The 25083-nt window shown below is 35.1% G+C and overlaps 1 protein-coding gene across 8 annotated transcripts in view; it reads right to left on the reverse strand.

Annotated features, from left to right (window-relative positions):
* ALMS1 (ALMS1 centrosome and basal body associated protein) overlaps positions 1-25083 on the reverse strand; it is a 171750-nt gene that overhangs the window by 40271 nt on the left and 106396 nt on the right. For all 8 annotated transcript variants that reach the window (XM_045827151.1, XM_045827157.1, XM_045827155.1 and 5 more), the window contains 3 exons: positions 22388-22558; positions 20501-20638; positions 16239-16409 (listed from right to left, as the gene is read on the reverse strand). In XM_045827151.1, coding sequence (XP_045683107.1) covers positions 16239-16409; positions 20501-20638; positions 22388-22558 — 480 coding nt within the window. The remainder of the gene's footprint in view (positions 1-16238; positions 16410-20500; positions 20639-22387; positions 22559-25083) is intronic.

Consider the following 25083-nt stretch of genomic DNA (forward strand, 5'->3'; position numbering starts at 1 on the left):
AAAACCAAGCGATAGGTATTGTTACCTCTTTCAGCGAAGAAACCTGAGAATTCATTTTAATCATCAGTAATTAAATGTGTGGGATAAAAAAAGAAAAACTCTACATGTTTTAGAGCCTCTTAATATTCCTTTCTGTGAACCATCCTTACATTTTTTCCCCCTCCAATTTTGTTTATTGTGGTAAAATATACCTAACACAAAATTTACCATCCTCCAAATTCACTTTTTGACAGTTATTATTCCATGTCAAAATGGGCATTTTTAGATGTAATAACATCTTACAATAATAAACCCTAATTGTAAATAGTGATGTAAGATCCATATAGATATATTTTTGGAGAAACAAAGACACATACATGCAACAAAGTAACACTTGTAACTATGGGATTCTTTTCACTTAAACTACATATTATTGGCAACTAGAGTTTTCATTAAATACTTTGGGAATCCCTAAGGCAATTTCCCCATAATATAGTAAGGCACATGAAATCTGCTATTATGTCAGAAGTATAAAAATACAATCAAACTTCCCAATGAACAAAAGCCCAGGACCAGATGGCTTTACTGGTGAATTCTACCAAACAGTTAAATAAAAATTAATATAAAACCTTCCCAAACTCTTCCAAAAAACAGAAAAGGAGGGAACACTTCAAACTCATTTTACAAGGCCAGAATTACCCAGATACACAGAAAAGGACATTACAAGAAAATTACCAGCCAATATCCCTGATGAACAGAGATGCAAACCAACTTCGATAAAATATTAAAAGGGTCACGATAGGTGGAATTTATTCTAGGCAGAGATGCAAGGATGGTTCGATGTTTGTAAATCAGTTATTGTGATACACTACATTAACAAAATGAATAAAAATCATTTGATCATCTCAACAGATGCAGAAAAAGCATTTGATAAAATTCAACATCTATTCATAATAAAAATTCTAAACAAAGCCGGTATAAAGAAAATGTATCTGTATTTAATAAAGGCTATATAGGACAATACCACAGCTAACATTATACTCAATGGTGGAAAATTAAAACTTTTCTTCTAAGATCAGGAACAAGATAAGGACATGTCTATTCAACACAGTACTGGAAGTCTTGTCAGAATAATTAGGCAAGAAAAAGAAATAACAGGAGACTTCTGGCCAAGATGGAGGTGAAGGTAGACACACTGTGCCTCCTCACACAACCAAAATAGGGTTAGCAACAATTCAGAAACAAGGTAACAACCAGATATGACAGAAAATTGAACTGTATGGAAGTCAGACAACCAAGGAGTTAAAATATACACATTCATCCAGACCGGTAGGAGGGATGGAGTCTGGCAGCCGGGCGGAGACGGGTCTCAGCACAAAAATCGGTGGTACCAGACGCGTAAGGCATCCTGAGTGCATAAGGCATCCTGAGTGCAAGACTGCAGCAGGTGGACCCTGAACGCACAGGCAGCTGGCAGACCCAGCGAGGTGGTGACTGTGAAGCGAGGCACTGTGAGCAAGGCACCTGGCTGTCCAGGCCACATACACGTGCAGATAAACCAGGCGAAATTGGGCAATGAGACAGACCTCACAGCCCAGGGTCCCAGCGCTGGGAAATAAGGCCTTGAAACACCGACTGAAAACACCTGTGGGGGTTGAGGCACAGGGAGAGACTCCCAGCCTCACAGGAGAGTTTGTTGGAGAGACCCACAGGGTCCTAGAATGTACACAAGCCCACCCACATGGCAATCAGTGCCAGAAGGGCCCAGTTTGCTTGGGGAAAGTGGTGGAGGGGACTAGGATCTGACAGAGAGCGAAGCGGGTGTCATAGTTCCCTCTCAGACCCCACCCCCACATACAGTGTCACAATCCAGCAACTGGGTTGCCCTGCCCTGGTGAACACATAAGGTTCCTCCCCTCATACATAACAGGTGTGACAAGACAAAAAAAAAGTCCAAACAGAAGAACAGATCAAAGCTCCACAGCAAATACAACTAAGCGACCAAGTGATAGACAACCTAGCAGATGCACAGTTCAAAGCACTGGTGATCAGGATGCTCACAGAACTGGTTGAATTTGGTCACAAATTAGATGAAAAAATGAAAACTATTCTAAGTGAAATGAAGGAGAATACACAGGGAACCAATAGTGATAGGAAGAAAACTTGGACTCAAATTGATGGAGTGGACCAGAAGGAAGAAAGAAACAACCAAACAAAAAAGAATGAAGAAAAAAGAATTAAAAAAATGAGGAGAGGCATAGGAACCTCCAGGACATCTTTTAACGTTCCAACATCCCAATTACAGGGGTACCAGAAGGAGAAGAGGAAGAGCAACAAGTGGAAAGGTTATCTGAACAAATAATAAAGAACTTCCCCAATCTGGCAAAGGAAATAGACTTCCAGGAAGCTCAGAGAATCCCAAAGAAGTTGGACCCAAGAACACACACCCCAAGGCACATCATAATTACATTACCTAAGATTAAAATGAAGGAGAGAATACTAGAAGCAGCAAGAGATAAGGGGACAGTCACCTACAAAGGAGTTCCCATCAGACTGTCAGCTGATTTCTCAAAAGAGACCCTGCAGGCAAGAAGGGGCTGGAAAGAAGTATTCCAAGTCATGAAAGGCAAGGACCTCCATCCAAGATTGCTCTATCCAGCAAAGCTTTCATTTAGAATGGAAGGGCAGATAAAGTGCTTCTCAGATAAGGTCAAGTTAAAGGAGTTCATCATTACCAAGCCCTTATTATATGAAATGTTAAAGGGACTTACTTATCTAAGAAAAGGAAGATAAAAACAATGGACAGCAAAATGACAACAAACTCACAACTATCAGTAAATGAACCTAAAAATATAAAAGAAAAAAACACAAAAACTAAGCAAACAACTAGAACAGGAACAGATTCAGAGAAATGGACATCACATGAAGGGTTTTCAGTGGGGTGGGGGAAGGGAGGAATGGGGGAAAGGTAGAGGGAAGAAGCATAATTGGTAGGCATTAAATAGACGGGGAGAGGTCAAAAATGGTGTAGGAAACAGAGAACTCAGAACTCATATGTACAACCCATGGACACGAACTAAGGGCAGGGGAAGAAAGCTGGAGACTTCAGGGGTGGAGGGTGGATAATGGGGGGAAAATTGGGAAAATTGTAATAGGATAATTAGTAAAATATACTTAAAAAAAAAACACCCAAAATAAAACCAAGCAAAAGAAGTGTTAGTGATAATAGAACTACCATAAATGATCCAGTGATCCCATTATGGGTATTTATCTAAAATAATTGAAATCAGGAACTCTGAGATATTGGTACACCTATGTTCACCGCTGTATTATTCATAATAGCCAAGATGTGAAAACAACCTAAATATCCATGGACAGCTGAATGAATAAAGAAAATGTGGCATATACATAAAAAGAAGAAAATTCTGTAATATGTGACATATGAATGAATCTTGAGAACATTATGTTAAATAAAATAAACAGTCACAGACCCAGTACTGCATGGTTGCACTTACAAAATATTTATTTATATACTGTACCCACAGGCCCCAGTGAAGGCATGTGCCCCAGGTCCTGCTGCTCTGTCTTCACCATGTCTTGACTTCCTGTGTACCTCCTCTAAGACCTGTGAGTAATAAACTCTCAACTTCAATTTCCCTTTTGGTCTTTTGTTGAACCACTGAACACTCCAGTACTCAACAAATGTTAAAAAGAAAGCCACAACAGTTTGGTATTGTCAAATTGCCCTATCCTTCAAAATATGTTGTGGCAAATTTGCATTTGTAACAACAGTATTGTCAAAGTGTATGGATGTTTCCTCATATACTCAATACTGAGGATAATCAAATCTTTTCATCTGTGTTATTCTAATAGGCTTTTAAAGAAATCTATAGTTTTAGTATATCCCTTTGATTATCAAAAAGGTTAAGTACTGTTTCATATCTTTGCTATTTGTATTTCTTTTATAATAAAATTCCTGTTCGCATTCTACGTTTTTCTACTAGATTGTCTTTGGTTTATAAAAAGCTCTTTGCATACTAAGAAAATTAGCCCTCTTAGGTTTATAAATTAAAAATTGTCTTGCCATTTTCTATTTTAAGTTGACTTTGCATTTGGTTATTTTCCATTAGGCAGAAACTCAAATTTTAGTATGTAGTCAAATTTATCAAATCTTTGCCTTTATGTCTTCTAGATTTTGTCACCTCATTTTATAAACAAAGTAATAACAACCCTGCCTTCATCTAGAACTTTTATGATCTCTTTTTTAGTTAGATCTTGACGATACAAAATATGGTAACAGGAGTAAGATAGGGGTACAACTTGAATCTGTACACCAATTCCAAATAGCTAGCTAGTTATCTTAGCAGAACGTATTGAATAATCCAACTTTTTCAAACTCATCTGAAATGGCTTTTACCATAGAATAAATTCTCATTGTATTTGTTTATTTCCATTGATGTATATCACTCAGTCTCTTGCCCCAAGAACAACCTTTTAACTATTATCACTATGTAATTCATTTTAATACCTTATAAAGCCAAACCCTACACCACACCCATCATCTGTTTCAGACTCTGGTAAATCTCATATATTCTTTAAACATTTTATTTAAAAAATTTTTTCCAGCTCTACCAAAAATGTCCAAAAACAGTAGAATAAACTTCCATATATTTCTCTTAGATTCACCAATTGTTAACATTTTGCTACAATGGCTTTATATCTGTCTTTCACAACCTATAATTATATACATATTACTAATATTTTATCTGAGCCATTAGGGAGTAAGTTATTGAGGTCATGTCCTTTCAGTTCCAGCAAGTACAGTATATATATCCCAATGAGAAAGATGTTCCCTTACATATCATGGTATAATTATCAAATACATTTAATTTAACATTGATAAAATATTAATGTGTAATCTATGGTCAAATTTCAGAAATTTTCCCAAAAGCATCATTTATAGTGGTTTTTCTCCATGGACTAGAGTCCAATCTAGGATCATGACTGCATTTAGCTGCCCTGTCTCTTTAGTCTCCTTTATTCTATAATGGTTCAACTTTTGTCCTTCATGACACTAACATAGTTTGAAGAGGACAGATCATTATTTGCGGAAAGTCCTTCAATTTGAGTTTGTCTGAGTTTCATTATGATTAGACTCAAGTTATATATTTTGACAAAAAACTGGGTATGAGTAATGTGTCCTTCTAAGGGCATCAAATCTTAAAGTACTTAATTTCAACTTGCCCCATTATCAGTAATGTTAACTTTGATTCCTTGGTTAAATGATGTCTAGGGATCTCTACTGTAAAGATTAACTTTCCTCCACTTTGTAATTAATGAGTAATGTGGGGAGATATTTGGGGCCATATAAGTATCCTATTCCCTAATAAATTTTCACTCAATGGTTTTATCATCCACTGAAATTTCTTGCTTAAATCTATTGTTACTATGATAGTTATAATACGGAGATTTTCTAATTCTATTTGTCTACATTTAATTAGCACTATACTGTCAAGAACAGTTTCATCCTTTCTTATGTAATCAATCTAATCTATTTTGTCAAACTGTTTTAATATCTGTATGAATACATGAATTAAAAAAATACTCTTTGAGAATACTTTAAATTTATAAAAAAACTGAGAAGACAGTTTCCCTATATTCCATATCCAGTTTCCCCCATTAATACCTTATAATAATATAGTATATTTATTACATTTTAAAAACCTATGAAGTTACATTATTATTAACCAAAGTCCATACTGTATCAGTTTTCCTTAGTTTATACCTAATGTCCTTTTTCAGTTCTAGGATCCCATTTGGTCATCATGTCTCCTGTGACAGTTCCTTAGACCCTCCTTATTTCCCATGAAGTACTAAGAAGTACTGTTCAGGTATTTTGTGGAATGTTGTTCACTTGGGTTTGCCGGATGTTTTTCTTATTAGACTGGGGTTATAGATTTTGAGAAGGAAAACTTTAAAGTACATTTTCATCACATATTAAAGGCACATAATAACAACATGACTTATTTCTGTTGATGTTGACTGTGGCTACCTCTCGGAGATAATGTTTGTCATGGTTCCCTACTGTAAAGTTATTTTTTGCCATCCTATACTAAACTTGTTGGAAGGCAGTTACTTTGTACAACCCATTCTTAAAGAGTAGAGAGTTATGTTCCACCTCCTTAAGGGCAGAGTATCTACAGAGTATTTAAAATTCTGCACAGAAGAGCTGTCTATTTATTTCTTCATCCATTCATTTAATAATTTACTTAGATCAGTATGGATTCCTGAATATTTATACTTTTGTTATAATTCAATACTATTGGGTTGGCTATTTGAAAGCTTGTTTGTTTTTTTCAGTAAGATGACTCTTGTAGTGCTTAGTTGTCTTTGACTTCATTCGAAACAATTTTGTTAGATTGTATTGTATCAGTGAGCATTTAAAAAATCAAAATTTGTAAATTTTTGTGCAGCCACTTTAATATCGAAGATGGATGAAAATATGCAACATTTTGGACATATTATGCTTTATTATTTTAAGAAAGGTAAAAATGCAACGGAAACACAAAAAAAGAATTGTGCAGTGTATGGAGAAGGTGCTATGACTGACTGAACGTGTTAGAAGTGGTTTGCAAAGTTTTGTGCTGGAGATTCTTGCTGGATGATGCTCCACAGTCGGGTAGACCAGCTCAAGTTGATAATGATCAAATTGAGACATTAATTGAGATCAACCTTATACTATATGAGAGACAGCTGACATACTCAAAATATCCAAATCAATCAAGTTATTGGTGAAAAATGAAAAATGTGTATTTTATGGAAAAAACTAAACAAAGTCAGTATACTACTTGAACTGAAGCAATTTTGGCCCATGGGAGCTTTCTTATTGGCAGCTCCCGTGTCCCTTTCACACAGTACTATTACCCATCATAGTGAGCTTTTTTCTTTAGTTTCTAGCATTACAAAATGTTCCAGCTGTATATTCTGTATTTCCTGCTCTAATCCTAGAATCAGCCATTTTTCCAAGAAGCCCTGGAAATTTGTTTCTCTGGGTCTCACTTCTGCTTTTTTTTTTTTTTTTTAAATGTTTGGGGTTTTTTTTGCTCATAGTGCCTTAACTATGAGTTTGGCATTTGGGGGAATATTTATAGAGGTCTGAGGTTTTTTAGGGAGATATGCATTTACTTCAGCCAGGTATGTGAGCAGGCTACCAAGCTAGGGCCTTTTAAAATTTTGGGCTGGAGGTTTTACTGAACACACATGTATTAGTGTACCAATAAATTGTACCAGTGCAAAATTCATGACTATAAACATATGTGAAAGCTGGTTTGTGGTTAAATATTCTCAAGATAAATTTGCTGCTGTCTTATCTTCCCAAACTCATTATCAAGGTTGAGACAGGTAAGTTTCCTTGATTTCTTCTTTTGCATGGATGTATTTCTTTTATATTTATACTTTGACTGCAGCCTACTGGAGGCCCAGCTTTAAGCAGGAGCACCCTTTAACATTTTTCACTATTGGTGTGCCTAAGTTTTATATTTTTCCCCCAACTTCATGTAGGCATCAAATATAAATCTCAGATCTACAGAACTCAGCTAAAACCCTTACAGTGATAGTTTGCTTTAGTCTTAATTACATTTCAGGAGGTTCTTCCTTTCACTCTATTTTTGGGACCTGAAGATGCTTTCTGGCCATGTCAACTCTGTGATGAGTTTAAAAAGAGTTTTGATATTTTTATCCAGCATTCTAGTTATTTTTTTCAAGGGAGTTTTTCAGGATATCTAATTCACCATACTGTCAGAAGTAGATAAATATATTTTTAAAAAAAAGTAAAACAGCAGATGTAATTCTAACTAATTATCAACAATAACATTAAATGTAAATGGATTAAAACTTCAACCACAAAGCAGAGACTGTCAGATTGGTTTTAAAAATCATGATTCAACTATAAGCAGTCTACAAGAGACATACTGTACAATCACAGATACAAACAAACTGAAAATATAGGGATGGAAAAACATGTGCAAATAGCAATCATGAGAAAGCTCTAGGCTACCTGAATAGAAAAAAAATCCTAAAATAAACATTATGACAGATAAAAAACGGAGTATTTCATAATGATATGAGTTCTTTGTGAGGAAAGTACAAGAATTATAAACAAATATCTTTCTACCTGGTAAGAGAATCAAAACACATGAAGCAGAAACTGACAGTAAAGGGAGAAATGGCAAATAAAATTTGAAGACTTAAATAGTCCACTTTTTAATAATAGATAGAATGACAAGATAGTGGGTAACTGAAGTCCTGAATAACTGTAAACCAAACAGACCTAATAGACATCTATGTAAAACATTCTACCCAACAATAGGAAAATGCACATACTTCTTTTTCTTTTTAATCTATCTGTCTTTCTTTTTAGAGAAAGCAAGGGAGGGAGGGAGAGAGGGAGGCAGAGGGAGAAAGAGCAACATCATTTTGTTGTTGCATTTATTTATGCATTCATTGGTTGATTCTTGTATACGCCCTACACCTTGGCATGTCAGGACAATGTTCTAACTAACTGAACTACCCAGCCAGGACTGCACTCTTCTAAAGTGCATATGAAGTAATTGCCAGAAAAGACCATCTGCTAGACCAAACTTCAATAAACTGTTTTTCTCCTTTTTAAAATTAAATTTATTGGGGTGACATTGGTTGATAAGATCATATAGATCTCAAGTGTACATTTCTATGATACATGATCTTTATATCGCATTGTGTGCCCACCACACAAAGTCAAACCATCTTCCACCACCATGTGACCCCCGTGACCCCCTTCCACCCGGGAAGCACCATACTGTTGTCTGAGTGTATGACTTTCAGTTCTATATCCCACATGAGTGAAATCATTTCATTCTTAGCTTTTTCTGACTTATTTAGCTTAGCATAATATTCACAAGGTCCATCCATGTCAGTATTTCATTTTTTCTTATGGCTGAGTGGTATTCCATACTGTATATGCACCACATCTTCTTTATCCAATCCTCTATCAGAGGACACTTTGGTTGCCTCCATGTCTTGGTCACTGCAGATGCTTCAGTGAACATCGGGATGCATATATCTTTGTGAATACATGTTTTTGAGTTTTTTGAATAAATGCCCAGAAGAGGGATTGCTGGGTCATATAGTAACTCTAGTCCTCATTTTTCAGGAAGCCACCAGACTATTTTCCATAGTGGCTGTACCAGTTTACATTCCAACCAGCAGTGAATGAGGGTACCTTTTCTCCAAAATCTTTCCAACACTTGTTTATTACCTGTGTTGTTGATAACAGTCATTCTAACAGGTGTGAGGTGGCATCTCATTGTAGTTTTGATTTGCATTTCATAAGAGCTAGTGAAGTTGAACATCTTTTTATATACTGTATTTTGCCGTATATAATGTGCACCCAAGTTTTCAGGAAAAAGAATCTTTCATTTTAATTTTTAATTCAATTATTTATTTATTTATATTTAGGTATGTGTTTTTTGTATTATAAAGGAGTTTTAGCATTTATTTTTGAACATATTTTGGTACAAGAAATTTTATGTAACAAATAATTACAAAACACAAGAATAGATACAAGGTACAAGAAACTTTATGTACTGGTATCATCCATGTATAATGTGTAATGAGAGAAAAAATTCTTATTTTTCTCTCAAAAACTTGGGCAAAACAGTGTGCATTACACATGGCAAAATATGGTATCTGTTGGCAGTGGGTATGTCTTTTTGGGAGAGGTGTCTTGTTGAAATCCTCTGCCCACTTTTTAATTGGACTGTTTAGTGTTGAGTAGTATGACTTATATAGTCTAGCCACTGTTAATATAATGAGAATGGTTTCTGTGACATCAATGTAACCTGGCGACAAGGAGAGTGGACTGTAATGTGCATGCATCACAATTAAGTAGGGTTCATTCCAGGCGCAAAAAGATGATTCACTATACATAAATCAATCAGTATAATACAGCACATTAATAAAACAAAGGATAAAAATCACATGATCTTATCAATAGTTATAAGAAAAGCATCCATTTATGATTAAAATACTCGATAAAATGGGTATAGAAGGAAAGTATTCAACACAATAAAGTCTACATATGACAAACCCTTAGCTAATAACATACTCAGTGGTGAAAAACAAAGCTTTCCCTCTAAAATCAGAAACCACAAGGATGCTCACTCTCCCCATTCTTATTCAGCCTAGTTCTGTAAGTCCTAGCCACAGCAATCAGGCAAGAGAATAAACTTAAAAGGATAGAAATAATACAAAGTATACTCTCCAACCACAACAGAATGCAATTGGAAATCAAGAGAATAAAATTTGTGAACCTCAAATATGTAAAAATTAAACAAAACATTCCTAAATAACCTATGAATTATGAATAAATCAAAGAGAAATCAGAAAATACTTTTTAATAAATGCCAACAGAGTTAGGGGATACACCTAAAGCTAAAAGGGAAATTTATCATTGTAAATGCCCATATCAAGAAAGACAAAAGATGAAATAAAAAAGCCTAAATTTCCACATTAAGACATTGGAAAAGATCATATTAAACCTAAAGCAAGCAGAAGAAAGAAAATCAAAGTTAAGGTGGAAGTTAATGAAATAGAGAATTTTAAAAAGAGAATAATTGAAAACAAAGACTAGTTCTCTGAAAAGATTAAAAAAAAATCAGCAAACTTTTAGTCAGATTGACCAAGAAAAAAATGAGAAGACTCATATCCAAAATGAAAGAAAGAACATTACCAATAAATAAATTTTATTTATTGAAACAAAAATATTATTAAGGAATACTATAAACTAAACTAGATAATTTAGATGAAATGAACACATCCCATTCCTAGAAAGCCACAAACTATTGAAAATGACTCAAGAAGTAATAGATTATCTGAACAGAACTAAAGCAAGTGAAGGGTCTGAATTAATTTAAAAAATTTCCTTCAAAATAAGTCCAGGCTCAGATGATTTTACCCCTGAATTACATCAAACATGTAAAGAATAATAATTTCTCCAATTCATTTTAGGAGTCCAGTACTACCTTGATAATAAAACTCAGTAAAGATATCACAAGAAAACTACAAATGAACATTTTTATGAATACAGACACAAAAATCCTCATCAAAATATTAGCAAATGAAATCTAACAACATAGAAAAAGAATTATATAGCATGACCAAGTATGACTTACCCCATGAATGCAAGTTTGGTTCAACACAATACAATATACAGATGAGGTTTTATAGAACTGTAACCCTGAAACCTATATAATTTTATTAACCAATGTTACCCCCAAAACTCAACTAAAAATTAAATAAATAAAAACAACAACAAAAGAAAACTTACTTGATAATCTGAAAGACACACAAAAAGCATCTGACAAAATCCAATCACTTTCTTGATAAAAACATTAAAAAAAACTAGCAGTAGAGGCAACTTCCTCAACCTGATAAAGGGCATCCATGAAAAACACACAGCTAAAATCACACTCAACTTGAATGTCTGACCCCTAGACAGGAACGTACAAGGATGTCTTCTCTTACTAATTCTATTTAACACTGTACTTGAGGTGTTAGCCAGGGCAGTTGGGGTTGGGGTAAGGCATGTGGATTTCAAAGTAAGAAGTAAAGCTATATTCAGACATCACTATTTTGTATCCAGAAGATTGTAAGAATACTTTTAAAATCTATTAGAACTAATAAACAAGTTTAGCATGTTGCAGGATAAAAAATAAATATTTAAAATCAATGGCACTGTTATATACTTACATTTAAACTGAAAAAAATTAAGGAAACAGTATTATTCACAACAATGTCAAAACAAAACATTTAGGAATAAATACAACAAAAGTGTAGCATTACTACTCTGAAAACTACAAAACATTGTGGAAAGAAATTTAAAAAAGATCTAAATAAATGGAAAACACCCCATGTTCATGGACTGGAAGACAACATTGTTAAAAAGGCAGTATCTCTAATCTGATCATATATTCAACACAATCCCTATCTGTTTTCCTTGTAGAAACTGCCAAGCTGATAGCAAAATTCATATGGAATTATATGGGATCCAGAACAGCCAACATAACACACACACACACACACACACACACACACCCCAAAGTTGGAGGATTCACACTTCCCAATATCAAAATGTACTATTATAAGGCAAAGATAAGCAAGAGAGTGTGGCACTGACACAAGGATAAATATGTAGATCAACAGAATAGAACTGAGAGTCCAGGAATACACCCAGATATCTACAGTCGACTGATTTTCCAAGAAGGGTGCCAAGCCCATTCAGTGAGAAAGGAATACTCCTTTTTAACAAAGGATGCAGGGACAACTGGATATCCACATGGAAAATAATAAAGTATTATACCCTTACTTCACATGACATAAAAAAAATTAACTCAAAATGGATCGAAGAGCTAAATGTAAAGCTGAAACTAGAAAACTCTTAGAGGAAAATATAGGGCTAAATCTTCATTACCTTGGATTTGGCAAAGGATTGTTAGATATGACACAGACAGCACAAGCAGCAAGAGAAAAAGTAAATCAGGCTTCATCAAAGTTAAAGATCTTTGCTCTTTAGAGGATACCTTATTTTTATAAGCATACTTTTACACATTATCTATTAAATCAACCTTATTACTTGCATTCCCAGATGAATTTTTAACTTTGCTTTTAAAAAATTTTCATTTCTATGACCTAGTATGAGCTAAGTATGTGTGTTCAAGCTCCTAACCACTAGTCTGTATTGTCCACTTCTTCACGAAGGCCCTCTCAAGTTTTGGACAGTTTATGGATGGCTTTGCATTCTTCCTCCCATGAGGAAATCTCCCTATCCCCCTAAGCACCTTTGGCACAATATAGCATAGCAGTTGTTTTCACATAATTCTGTTAAATTCATTCTTTTATAAGGCAACATAAACTTCGTTACTGATGATGCTCCCATTTTTGTTTTGTATATTTTTATGCTCTTTCATGTTTAAATATTCAGGTGTATGATCCCATTGTGAATTGCAAATCAGTATAAAAACATTACTCTTTAGTTCCCATAACACTTTTGATGTTGAATTTAATCTCACCTATATTATCATGCCTCCATATTTCTTCATATGTCTCTAGCTTTCCTTTTATTTTTAACCCTTCTGAGTCATTTTATTTTCAATGTCTGTTATATACAGTAGGACTGAGTTTGTTTTTTAAACTAATATGAGTTTCTTTAAATAGGTGAATTCACCCCATGTATTTATTTATATAGGCTTATATACTCTCCATTCTCTCATTTTATATTTTTTCATTTATTACAAATTTAATGTTTTCTTTAATTCCTGTCTCACACCCCTGTTGCTCCTACCATTTTACTAAATATTTTATTTTAATTGTTGTTCAAGTACACAATTTTACTTAATATTTTGAATGATTTATAATTTAACTCTTTCAGAGGTAACTTTTATAATTTTAGCCTTATACTTACGTATGTATTTCTTGATTCATCAACTTTAAAGATGAAATTAGCTCACTTGCATTTCCTTTGACTTCCATTTACTCTGCCTGTCCCCTTGCTGATTTTCTTTTTGCTTTTTCTCCATGCTTTTTCTGCATGGATGCCTGTACAATTTGTTCTTTCTCTTTGAAGTTCAGTGCTATCACCAACATACATTTGGGTGTTGATTATTACATATAAATTTTTCCTAGGACTTGGTATGTCCTTTCAAATTGCAGGTTTCACTTTCTTTATACATTTTTCCTTTTTTTGTTACCTTCTCTCGAGATACCAACAGACATCATTGTGTTGAGCTTTCACTGAGTCCTGAAGTTATTTTTTCTAATTGTTTTCATCTCCTTTTTCTATTAATCAGTATAATTTTCTCCTTTAATTTGTTCTCTCATCTCCTAAATCTCTTCTTATATCTCATTAGTATCTCAATTTTTATTTAATGTATTTCATGTCTTCTAGAATTATTTTTTGTTCTTCTAGAGTATGCTTTACAGAATAGATTCCCATCTTTTCCAAACTATGTCTCCTACACTACCCATTGCAGAGTTGCGATGTTCTGTTTTTATATCTTATACATTTTTATTGTAGTAAAGAACATATATTAATTAAATTTAACATCTTAGCCATTTTAAGTGTATAGTTCAGTAGTACTGAGTATATTCACATCGTTATGCAACTGATCTCTAGAACATCTTTATTTAAAAATTTTATTTAAAATTTTTTAATTTTTATTTTTAGAGAGAGGGGAAGGGAAGGAGACAGAGAGGGAGAGAAATATTGTTGTGCAAGAGAGAAACAGTTGTCTCTCACATGTTCTCAACTAGGAACCTGGCCTGCAAACCAGGCATGTACCCTGACTAGGAATTGAACTGGAGACCTTACAGTTTGCAGGCCGGCACCCAATCCACTGAAGCACACCGGCCAGGGCTGGAACATCTTTATACTGCAACACTGAAACTCTATATCCACTAAACATGAATTCTTCCACCCTCTCCCTCTCTTGGCAATCACTTTTCTACTTTATATTTCTATAATTTTGACTGCTTTCTATATTTTATATAAATGGAACATCCAGTATTTTTTCTTTTGTGAATGGCTTATTTCACTTAATACAATGTCTTTGAGGTTCACTTATGCTGTAGCAATTGGCAGGATTTCCTTCTTTTTTAAAGCTGCAAAATATTTAACTGTATGTTTTTATCACATTTTCTTTATCCATCTGCTGGGTTGTTTTCATATCTTGATTAATCTGAATAATGTTGACATGAACATAGATGTGTAGACATCTCTGAGATCTGCTTTGATTTTCTTTCTTTTTAGATACATACCAAGAAATGGGACTGCTGGGTTATATACCAAATGTATTTTTAATTTTTTTAAGGAACCCCCATATTATTTTCTTCAATGGCTACACCCTTTTATATTTCTACCAACAGTGCACAATGGTTCCAGTCTTTTTGCATCCTTGCCAACAACTGTAATTTTCTGTTCTGATAGTGGTCATTCTAATGGATGTGAAGGTGTATCTCACTGTGGTTTCAACTGACATTCCTCTGATGATTTGTGAAATTGAGCATCTTTTCGTATGCTTCTTAGTCTTTCATGTATCTTCTTTGGAGAACTGTCTATTCAAATCCTCTACCCTTTTTTTTAAGTTGGATTTCTCTATTATTGTTGAATTAGAGAAGTCCATATATAATCTGGATAAAAAACACCATGATTTACGAATACTTTCTCCCATTTCACAGATTGCCTTTTTGTCCTGTTGTGTCCTTTGATAGTTTTTAATTTGGTATAACTTATTTTTAATTTTCCTTTTGTGGCATGTCATTTTGGAGTCATATCTACGAAATCACTGCCAAATCCAAAGCCATGGAGTTTTCCCCTATGTTTTCTGCTAAGTTTTATAATTTTAGCTCTTATGTTTAGACCTTTGATTCATTTTGAGTTAATATTTATATGTGGTAAAAGGTAAGCATCCAACTCCATTCTTTTGAACATAGATGTCCACTTTCCAACACCATTTGTTGAAGACAATGTTTCTCCCCGACTATGTTGTTTAGGCATCCTTGTGGACAATGATTTATCTTATACATTCTCAGTGTGATCAGCTGCCCCTATACTAGTTTCAAAATAAAATATGGATAGATTATAGCTCCTTGACTCTTTCTTTCCTTATCTGGGTATTGTTCTCTGTCTTCCTCAAAGAGGTAAAGTACAACAGTCAGGTAGTAATGGCTTGTGTCCTCTGAGCTTTTCTTTTGTTAGAAAAATGGGGCCATGAATAAACATAGATAGATACAGTCTTGGCTCTTTTTTACTGTAATTTTTTCAAAGTTTGTACTGAGGTTCTTTCTGTTTTTGTTACAGTCTTCTGGAATACTTTTATGTTTTTCCCTGAGTCAATACTGAGACATAATACCTCACTTGTAATACTATCAAATATTTATTTCCAATCTTGTTTCCGAGTACCTAATATCTTTTCCTAGATATAACAATTTTACAAATCAATATGTGTATCCACGTAAACAAAGTAGCAATGAAGTAATTTATAATTTATATAAGAAAGCAAAAAAAAAGAAATTGATATTTGTTTAAATCATGAGGCTATATTCTCATCAAAATGAAAACAAAACAAAACACATACACACAAAACAAACAAAAACCCACCCCCCAAAAAACCCCCAAAACCAGTCATAGCACCATCCAATATACACACACATCCCAATCCCATTACCTTCAATATTTATCTGCAAGGATTCTTTATCTTCTGTCCAGGCTTCCTTAGGAAATGTCCTCTTACTATGGATCTCCTCTTTCTGTTTAATGGCTTTAGTGTCTGGCAGCCTTTCAATCTTTGTGTCTTGTAGTTGAGCTGAGAGCTTTGCAGCAACAGCATCACTAGAATCTAAGAAAGAGGAATTAACATTCTATTCAAATAAGAATTTGACAAAAATGTTTTAAAATACTTCTCCAGCATCTATTATGTGAAAAGCAATTATTACTGGTGTTGAAAAAAATTAAAAAGATCAATCAGGAATGTTTTTAGAAACAGCTGCCCTAAATTGGAGTTTACAAAAATGTACAAAAAGAAACATCATACAAAATAAAAGAGTTACACTATAAGAGAAAGACAGATAAAGAAATGCAAGTACTCAAAGGAAGTAAAACCAATTCCAACTAGGAGGATCATGCAAGACCTCCGGAGTAAAGTTAACTAAGTTTGCTGTTAGAAGATGGCTGAGGGATTTCCGGTGAAGACCACGGTGTAGGCATATATGGATGGCCTTCTCGCACACCTTTATCAAAATTACAACTAAATTATAGAAAACCATCACTCAGAACTGTTAGAAATTGAATTAAATGGACCTCTGACAACTATGGAATAAAAAGGAACCACATCCATCCAGACTGGTAGGAAGGGTGGAGACATGAAACAGGCTGGTCCCATATCCACATGTGGTAGATAAAAATTTGGGAGGGATATCTTGGGAATGATGAGTCCCAGCCCAGGGTTCCACTGCTGGGAAGATAAGTCCCCATAACTCATGGCTGCAAAAATGAGTAGGAATTGAGTCAGTGGAAGAAACTGCTAAAGACCCAAGTAGTTCCTGTTAAAGAACCTGCACAAGGACTTACTTAGATTCACTCCCTCTGAGCTCCAGCACCAGGGTAGCAGTTTGAAAGGCACCAGCAGCATACAGGGAGGAACTGAAGTGTCTGGCATCAAGGTGAGAGCTGGGAGGGCTTTCTCCCAGACAGAAAGGCGGGCAGAGGTCACTGTTCCTTTTCTGAATCCTCCCTCCACAGAGACAAAGAGTTGGCAGGCAGGTGCCTTATCTGAAACTCCAACCCCACCCTGGAGATTCCCTGAGGCTCCGCCCTACCCCAGTTATGGCCCACTCAAGTTGTTAACAGTGACTTTTCCATGTGAATGGCTGGTCTTGGGTCATGCTTCACAACTTTCTAAATCCTTTCAAACATTGGCAACAGCCAGCCTCAGTGAGCGCACTGACCTGTACCTCTTGCTAAGTGGCTCCAGGCCTGGCACTAGCAGCAGCCAGCTTAGATTCACAGCTTACCTTCACCTGGGAATCTCCAAGCCCTGCACAAGTAGCAGCCATCTTAGACTGCTTTGCAGTTCATGCAGTGTGGTCCCAGGCAGAATTTAGGTAGGGGCTGACCTTGGTCTGCACCACCAGGGAAATTGCAGGGCCTGCAAACCCAGTGGACAGCTACAGACCACGCTGGAGCATCACCACCCTTCCCCTGCACAGCTGATCCTCCACGGAGGGTGGAGGTTGGTGGTCAGTGGTCACAGCCAGACCTTGCATCCTACTAGCCTGGGTAAATCCCTCCCACTGATCTACCAATAACAACAAAGACTACTACAAGAGGGGGGTGTACGCAGCCAACAAGAAGGCATACCTCAAGTACCCAGCTTAGATGATATGGTAGCCTCTGCCACTGGATCCTATAGGACACCTACTACATTAAGCCACGATACTAAGACAGGGAGTCAGTAGCTGTATGGGGAAGCTGCCAAAGTAACTTGGCTGAAATGACAGAACAGATCAAAATACTGGTTATAAGAATGCTCAATGAACTTAGTGAAGATAACAACATAAAAAAGATCCAGTCAGAAACAAAGGACATACTAATTGAAATACAGAACAATTTATAGGGAAACAACAGTAGAGTGGATAAAGCCAAGAATCACATCAATGATTTGGAACATAAAGAAGCAAAAAACAACCTATCAGGACAACAATAAGAAAAGAGAATCCAAAAAAACCCAAACAAACCTGAGGATAATGTAAGCAGCCTCTGGGACAATTTCAAGAGGACCAACATTCGTAACATAGCCGTGCCAAAAGGAGACGAGAAAGAGAATGAAACTGGAAATCTATTTGAAAGAATAATGAAGGAAAACTTCCCTAATTTGGTGAAGGAAATGGACACGCAAGTCCAGGAAGCACAGAGAGTCCCAAACAAGATGGATGCCAAGAGGCCCCTATCCAAGACAGATCAAAATTAAAATGTCAAAGGTTAAATAAAGATAAAGAGAGAAATCTTAAAATCAGCAAGAGAAAAGTGGTTAAGTTAGCTACAGGGGAGTTTCCATAAGACTGTCAACTGATTTCTCAAAAGAAACTTTGGCTAGAAGGGATTGGCAAGAAATATTCAAAGTCATGAAAAGACTGCTCTACCTAGCAAAGCTATCATTTAGAATCAAAGGGCAGATAAAGAGCCTCCCAGGCTAGGAAATACTAAAGCAATATTCATCACCAAGCCATTATTATATGAAATGTTAACAGGACTTATTTAAGAAAACGATCAAAACTATGAACAATAAAATGGCAAAAAATACAAATCTATTGACAATTGAATCTAAAAAACCAACTAAGCAAACAAGAAGAACAGAGACAGAATCACAGATATGGAGAGTGTTTTGATGGTTGTCAGTAGGAAGGGGGGTGGAAGGGAATTGGTGTAGAGGTGAGGGCATTAAGAAGTACAAATAGGTAGTTACAGAATAGCCATGTGGATGAAAAGAGCAGTATAGGAGATGGCATAGCCAAAGTACTTATACGCATGACCCATGGACTTGAACAATAATGTGGGGATTGCCTGAGGGAGTGGGGGGTGCTGTCAGAGGCAGGCAAAGGGGGAAAATTGGGACAACTGTAATAGCATAATCAATAAAATAATAATAAAAAAAGATAGCTGAGCTGGGATACACACTAAGATGAAAGCACAAAGACATTTTAAGGCAGAGGTGACTACATAAGAATAGAGTCAGGAAAGCAACTAAACATCTAAGAAATAGAACAAGTATATGGTTTGATTACAGAATTTATAAGAAACAGAGATAAAAATTAGCATTTGAAAATTTGGGAGCTGACTCTATTGTTCTGAAAGACTGTGGTAAAAGATAAGTTTTATTCTTAAGGGCAATGAAAAGTTTTGATTAGATTAACATGATCAAGAGTATTTCTGGAACACTGAAAAGGAAGATAAAATTTTGAAGTGTTGAGCAGAATACAATATGAGTTTTGAAAAGTAATACAAAAATAAAGACAGGTGGCTAATTATACTCCAAAATATTTTTGTTTACATTGTGGCATACTACCAGCTGTCCTCTGAAATCTATTCTCCTTTTCCTTTAAAATAGATCCCTGACTTAGCTGGCCTTTACTGGAATAAAGATATTTCCCAGCCTCTGTGGCAGCATAGCTTGGTGAGACCATGTAACAAAATCTGTCCAATAGCATGGAAAGGGAATACTACAAGTAAGTACTGAGGAGTATTATAAAGAAGGACTATGTTTTTTTCTCTCCCTTTCTTACTTTTTGCTGGCTGGAATATGAGCCAGATGGCTACAGCATGATAATGGAGGCTAAAAATGTTAGAGCAACAGAAGACCAAAAGCTTTGTTTCCTGATAATATGGAGTACCATGTCATCCCTGGATGTCTACCTCTGGGTTTTTACAGGAAAGAGAAAAAATTTCCTGCTTTCTTTACACCAATGTTATTTTGTTTTTGTTTTCATCTCTTAGAGTCAAAACTAATCCTAACCTAAACATACTGTATTATAGACACTTTTATATAGCACAGTCCCATTAAAGTAAACTAAATGGATAGCTAATTAAGAAAGTAAACAAGCTAAATTCATAAAGCACAGAAGTTTCTGTACAACGATGTTAGAAAGTCAGCATCTCATGGCACTGAATTTTTAATAAATGTCCATTGTGTGAAATTCTGTCAATGAAATTGTGTACTATATTCACAAAATTCTCTAGGAATGCCTCAAAAAGCTTTAAAAATGTTTTATAAAACATTTGGTTTTATACCTGTCAATGTATAATAAAAATTACAGCTAATATTTATCTCACATATGAGCAAGATAGAGAACGGTTGAAGAGAGCAAGAAGAGAATAGAGAATATTGTTCTGCTTATTCTCATTTCAGAAGGCCAGATAATCCAGTTCAGCTACCTGCAGTGTCTTTCTGCAAGAAGTCTGTTTCTTCAGATTGGGCAGGCTTAGTCATTGCCTTTTTATTGTAGATCCCCTTTTTCTTGTTTTTGTCTGAGAGGTTCTCATCTTCACTGATAAGAACTTGAACTTGGGCATCTGAAATAACATCATTTCACACCAGAGAAAGAAAAGATAATAAAAACAAAGGGCAAATAACCCTACTCCCCCTACCCCAAAACACCAAACTGCTTTATATATCAGGAAAAAAGCACCTCTTAGGCCTCATGATGTAAAAGCTGTGACAGTTACGGAGTATTTATGACATGAACTGCAAAGCTTTCTGCATTTTTCTGTATACAACAATAAAATATCACTTTAAATAAAATCTGTCCTTGCAGTTTGATACAACAGTAAATAAAACAAAGTCGAGATAGGTATCTTTTTCAAAGTAGAAAAGTGTATTTCCCCAACTCTTTCAAGTTCTTTGGCCTACTCAAAGTTTTTGTTACTTATGGAGACAGTTTTGATATTCCATCTAATCCTAGAAAGTACTTATATAATGTATATTTTATATATAGTACTCATATAAATTTTAAAATCTTAAATTATAGCCTTTTAAACTTGTCTAATACTTTCAAATTTCTTTTTTTTTCTTGGTCATACTTTCTAGAGATTTATCTATCTTATTGGTCTTTTAAATCAACTATTTACTTTTTTATTATATGAGAAAATGTAAGCATAAACTAATATGTTAGTAAATATATTCAAAATCCACCAATATAACTAAGGTACCAGTTGTCAGTTAATAATGGTTAAGTTTTTATAATGGATTAACAAGAAAATCATTTCCTATCTCTAATTATGAATATTTTCAACAAAAAAATCAGAAAGGCAATAGAGATTACTAAAAATATAACACAATGAATACCAATATGTCTACCACAGCTTAAGAAATAAAACATTACAGATATAATAATTATAATAATTCTATGTATTAAGCCACAATGATTCCATTCTTTCTTTTCAGTAGCAAACTTTGCATAGAGCTCATCAGTCTCAAGGATTTATTTCTATTTGTTTTATTATATTACATGAATTAATCAACAATGTACAGGATTGTTCTGCATGTCTTTAAACTTTATGTAAATGGTATGATACTTTATGTACCTCTAGGCAACATGCCTTTTCACTCAATATTAAGATTTGGGAATTTACTCACACTAATATGAGTATATATGGCTCTAATTAATAGATTTTCTGTTGTCTCTTTGGAACATCTGTTTTTTTGAGATTGAATCTTTTGAGCCAATCTAAATTTTCTTTCCTCACTTTTTTATGTTCTATCTTCTAAGCAATTTCTCATTTTTAGATTTCAGTCCTTCCACTGAGACTTTTATTTCTCATATACCAAATGCAGCCCAGGGGTGAGTTATAGCTGGTGAGTTCTTTATGCAGGCTTCTAATAAAGTTCCCCTAGTCTATCACTTTGTTCCCTGCCAAATTTTCCATTTCCTCTCTGTCCTTCAACTGATTGTCAGTGGGATCAAAGGGTTATCTATATATACCAAATTGCCACTAGTTTGTACCATCTGACAGATAAACTCATCAGGCAATTTAATCAAGATTTTCTATGGATTCTAGTCTCTAAAACGTACTCTACTGGATATTATTTCATTTCAAAAGTTGTAACTTATTTTATCTTCCATAGTAAGAATAAAGTTTACAGGTTTCAAAAATCTGTGAAGCATCTTAAAGATTTTATAAATAATTCTACTTTTTTCTATATACCCATAAAATAACTTAAAAAAAAGTTTATATAACAAAGCAGTAAAAGACTGGATAACATTCTTATTTAAAATGAATGGGAAGTAGAAGCCACAAAATATACAAAGCCAATCCAGTTACCTGCACTATCTTTCTGAAAAGGTTTTTGCCCCACCAATGAGGATGTCTTGGCTGCTGCCCTCTTACTGTAGATCCCCTCTTTATGTTTTATATTAACAGGAAGTGCTAGGTCATCATCTCTGGTGCCTAGCACCTGAGCTGGGAAGTGTGGAGCAATGGCATCATTGGATCCTGAGAAAAATAGGAAAGTAGTGCAATGAACACAAATTTAGACATGAAGTTGAAGGCAAAAATTTACCCCTTAGCCCACTTAAATAAAAAAGGCACTACAACGGGAATGTGTAGGGTAATCAGAAGGAGACGTCGAACTGAAGGTGTCAGACATGTACAATAAATAGCAACAATACACAGTGGAGAAACAAATAAGAAATATAAAGTAGACTAATAGCTCAGAAGGGAGACAATTTCCAGCTCAGGAAGGTTTTGAGAGGAAGAAAATAGACTGTACCTTGGAAAATAAGTGGGCTTTTTGAAAAACACAGAGGAAGGAATAAAGACATTTTAGGCAGAGGTTACAGCATCAGTAGACAAGGAGGCAGGAAAGCAAAGACTATATAAGAGCTGCAGACACATTTGTGGTCAGTTACAGAATGGAGAGTACATAAAAAAGAGTGGTGGGAAATATTAAAAGTAATTGTTCTGGACAAAATTCAGCATGGCATGGAATCCCAAGCTAAAGAGTATAAATTTTATTGCACATGAAATTCTCTTTTTAAATCAAGGGAAATGAAATCAGCTATGTTTTAGGAAGATCAATCTGATAACACAAGGACAAAACAGTGAAAGGAAGCTCATGTGATAAAGAAATACAAGATCTGAAACTATTTTTTAAAAAATTTCAGTGCTCCTATATTCACTGATAAGTTTATCTATGCCACATATAAGGGACAAAAGAACATCTTTGAACATCTAAGAGTTTGCAGTAACTTTAGAATTATCTTGTACAAATGTTTTTTCTTTCTAATCTGGGATTCTGTACTTCATGCATTTTCTGGGCACCTAAAATGTATATGCAATAAAAGTTGGGTAGGTATCAGTATCATCAGTACAATGCAAGTATTTAATACACCATGAAGAATTTTTCAAGACAGATTGCAAGGATCCTTCTAAGCCTTATTAGTTATGATACTGATTGTATTTGGATTTTTCTCAGTTGCTATGGCATCACTTTCTCTTATTTGCTCCCTACCTCTCTGGCAAATCCCTAGTAGCTTTTCTTCCACCAAATCTCTCATTGTAGGAGTTCATCAAGGGGTCAGAACCGGGCTTTCATTAAATCCTGGGTAAAATCAACTTCCCAATGTATGAAACACTATCTATATGCTGATGACCAACAAATACATGTCTCTAACTGGGACCTTTCTTCTGAGCTTCAGATTCTAGCATTCAGGACACAGCTAGTCCTTACAGCATTTTATGCTGAAATTAGAAAACCAGTCCCTTCCTCAATTACAAAAAATTTAAGTTATTATGTATTATGGTAGAATACAAGCAACTATACATGGGGGTCACTCTTCTTACAACTACTTCCAGATAACCAGAGAACACACACTGCAAGAGCAGCATACACATGCACACTCTTCACTACCTTTACTACCACCTTTCATTCTCCAAGACAGGTGACTATGTCAGCTTCCGAGTCAGGTGGGGAACAATAACTAAGTTCCTGAGAGCAGTGGATGGATAAGCAAGTGAATCAATCTTAGTGGAGCCGAGAGGCATCTGAAAGAGTAGAGCTATATACGTGTTTGTGTATGTACTTGTTTTCCTGCACCTGTGCATAGCTCTAGGATGTGTAAAGGTAAATTTATGTTTGGGGCAGGAAGAGTTAACACTGCTATTCCAAGTCTCTGACAGGAGGTCTTGAACCTTCATACCCACCTGTGTGTTTTCATGAAACAACAGCATATGTTTATGATGTGAATAGTGCCACCGTCTTTGTGCTGCCCTGGCATAAACCTCAACATCTGTAAATTGACAATGCCTACATTCAATTGCAGATTTAATATCTCTACGTGGATGTGGAATAGGAATCTCATGTTAACATGAGCAAGGCAGATATTTTGATCATCTTCCTCAAATCTGCTACTTCTTTAAGATTTCTCTATCTCAGAAAATGACATTTCTACTCAGTTTCTAGGTAAGTTGCTTGCTTACTCTAGAACACTAAGTCATTTTTTCACATCCTTATGCCTCACCACATTCTATTGCCAAGTCCAGGAGGAATTACTTCCTAAAAATAAATTGACTCTATCTACTTCTCTCCATCTGTGTCGCCATCACTCTCTAACCCTAGATATTACCATCTTTGGTACTGACTTCTAACTAATTGGTGTCCTTACTTCCTGACACTCCCCACAATGGCTCCCTGCCTTCCCATCTACGTGCTATTCTCCAGAATAAATTTTACAAATGTAAATGAAACCACAATTGCCTATTAGATATTCAAATAGTTTAATATGGTTTACTCTAAACCCTTTATGATCTTGGACCTACTTATATTTACCCATATCTAGCTACCACTCTGTTCTACCTACATTGCTTTTTTTCTCATTTGTCAAAGGTATCGAACTTCCCTGCTTCAGTAACTTAGGCCATATTGTTCCCTCTGGTCATAACATTCATTCTCCATCCTGCCTTCCTAACTCACATTTAATCTCCAGAACTCAGCTCAAATATTTCTTCTGTCTTGGAAA

Source organism: Phyllostomus hastatus, unplaced genomic scaffold (genome assembly GCF_019186645.2).
Source record: "Phyllostomus hastatus isolate PE091 unplaced genomic scaffold, TTU_PhHast_1.1 phas_scaffold_78, whole genome shotgun sequence".
Lineage (NCBI taxonomy): Eukaryota > Metazoa > Chordata > Mammalia > Chiroptera > Phyllostomidae > Phyllostomus > Phyllostomus hastatus.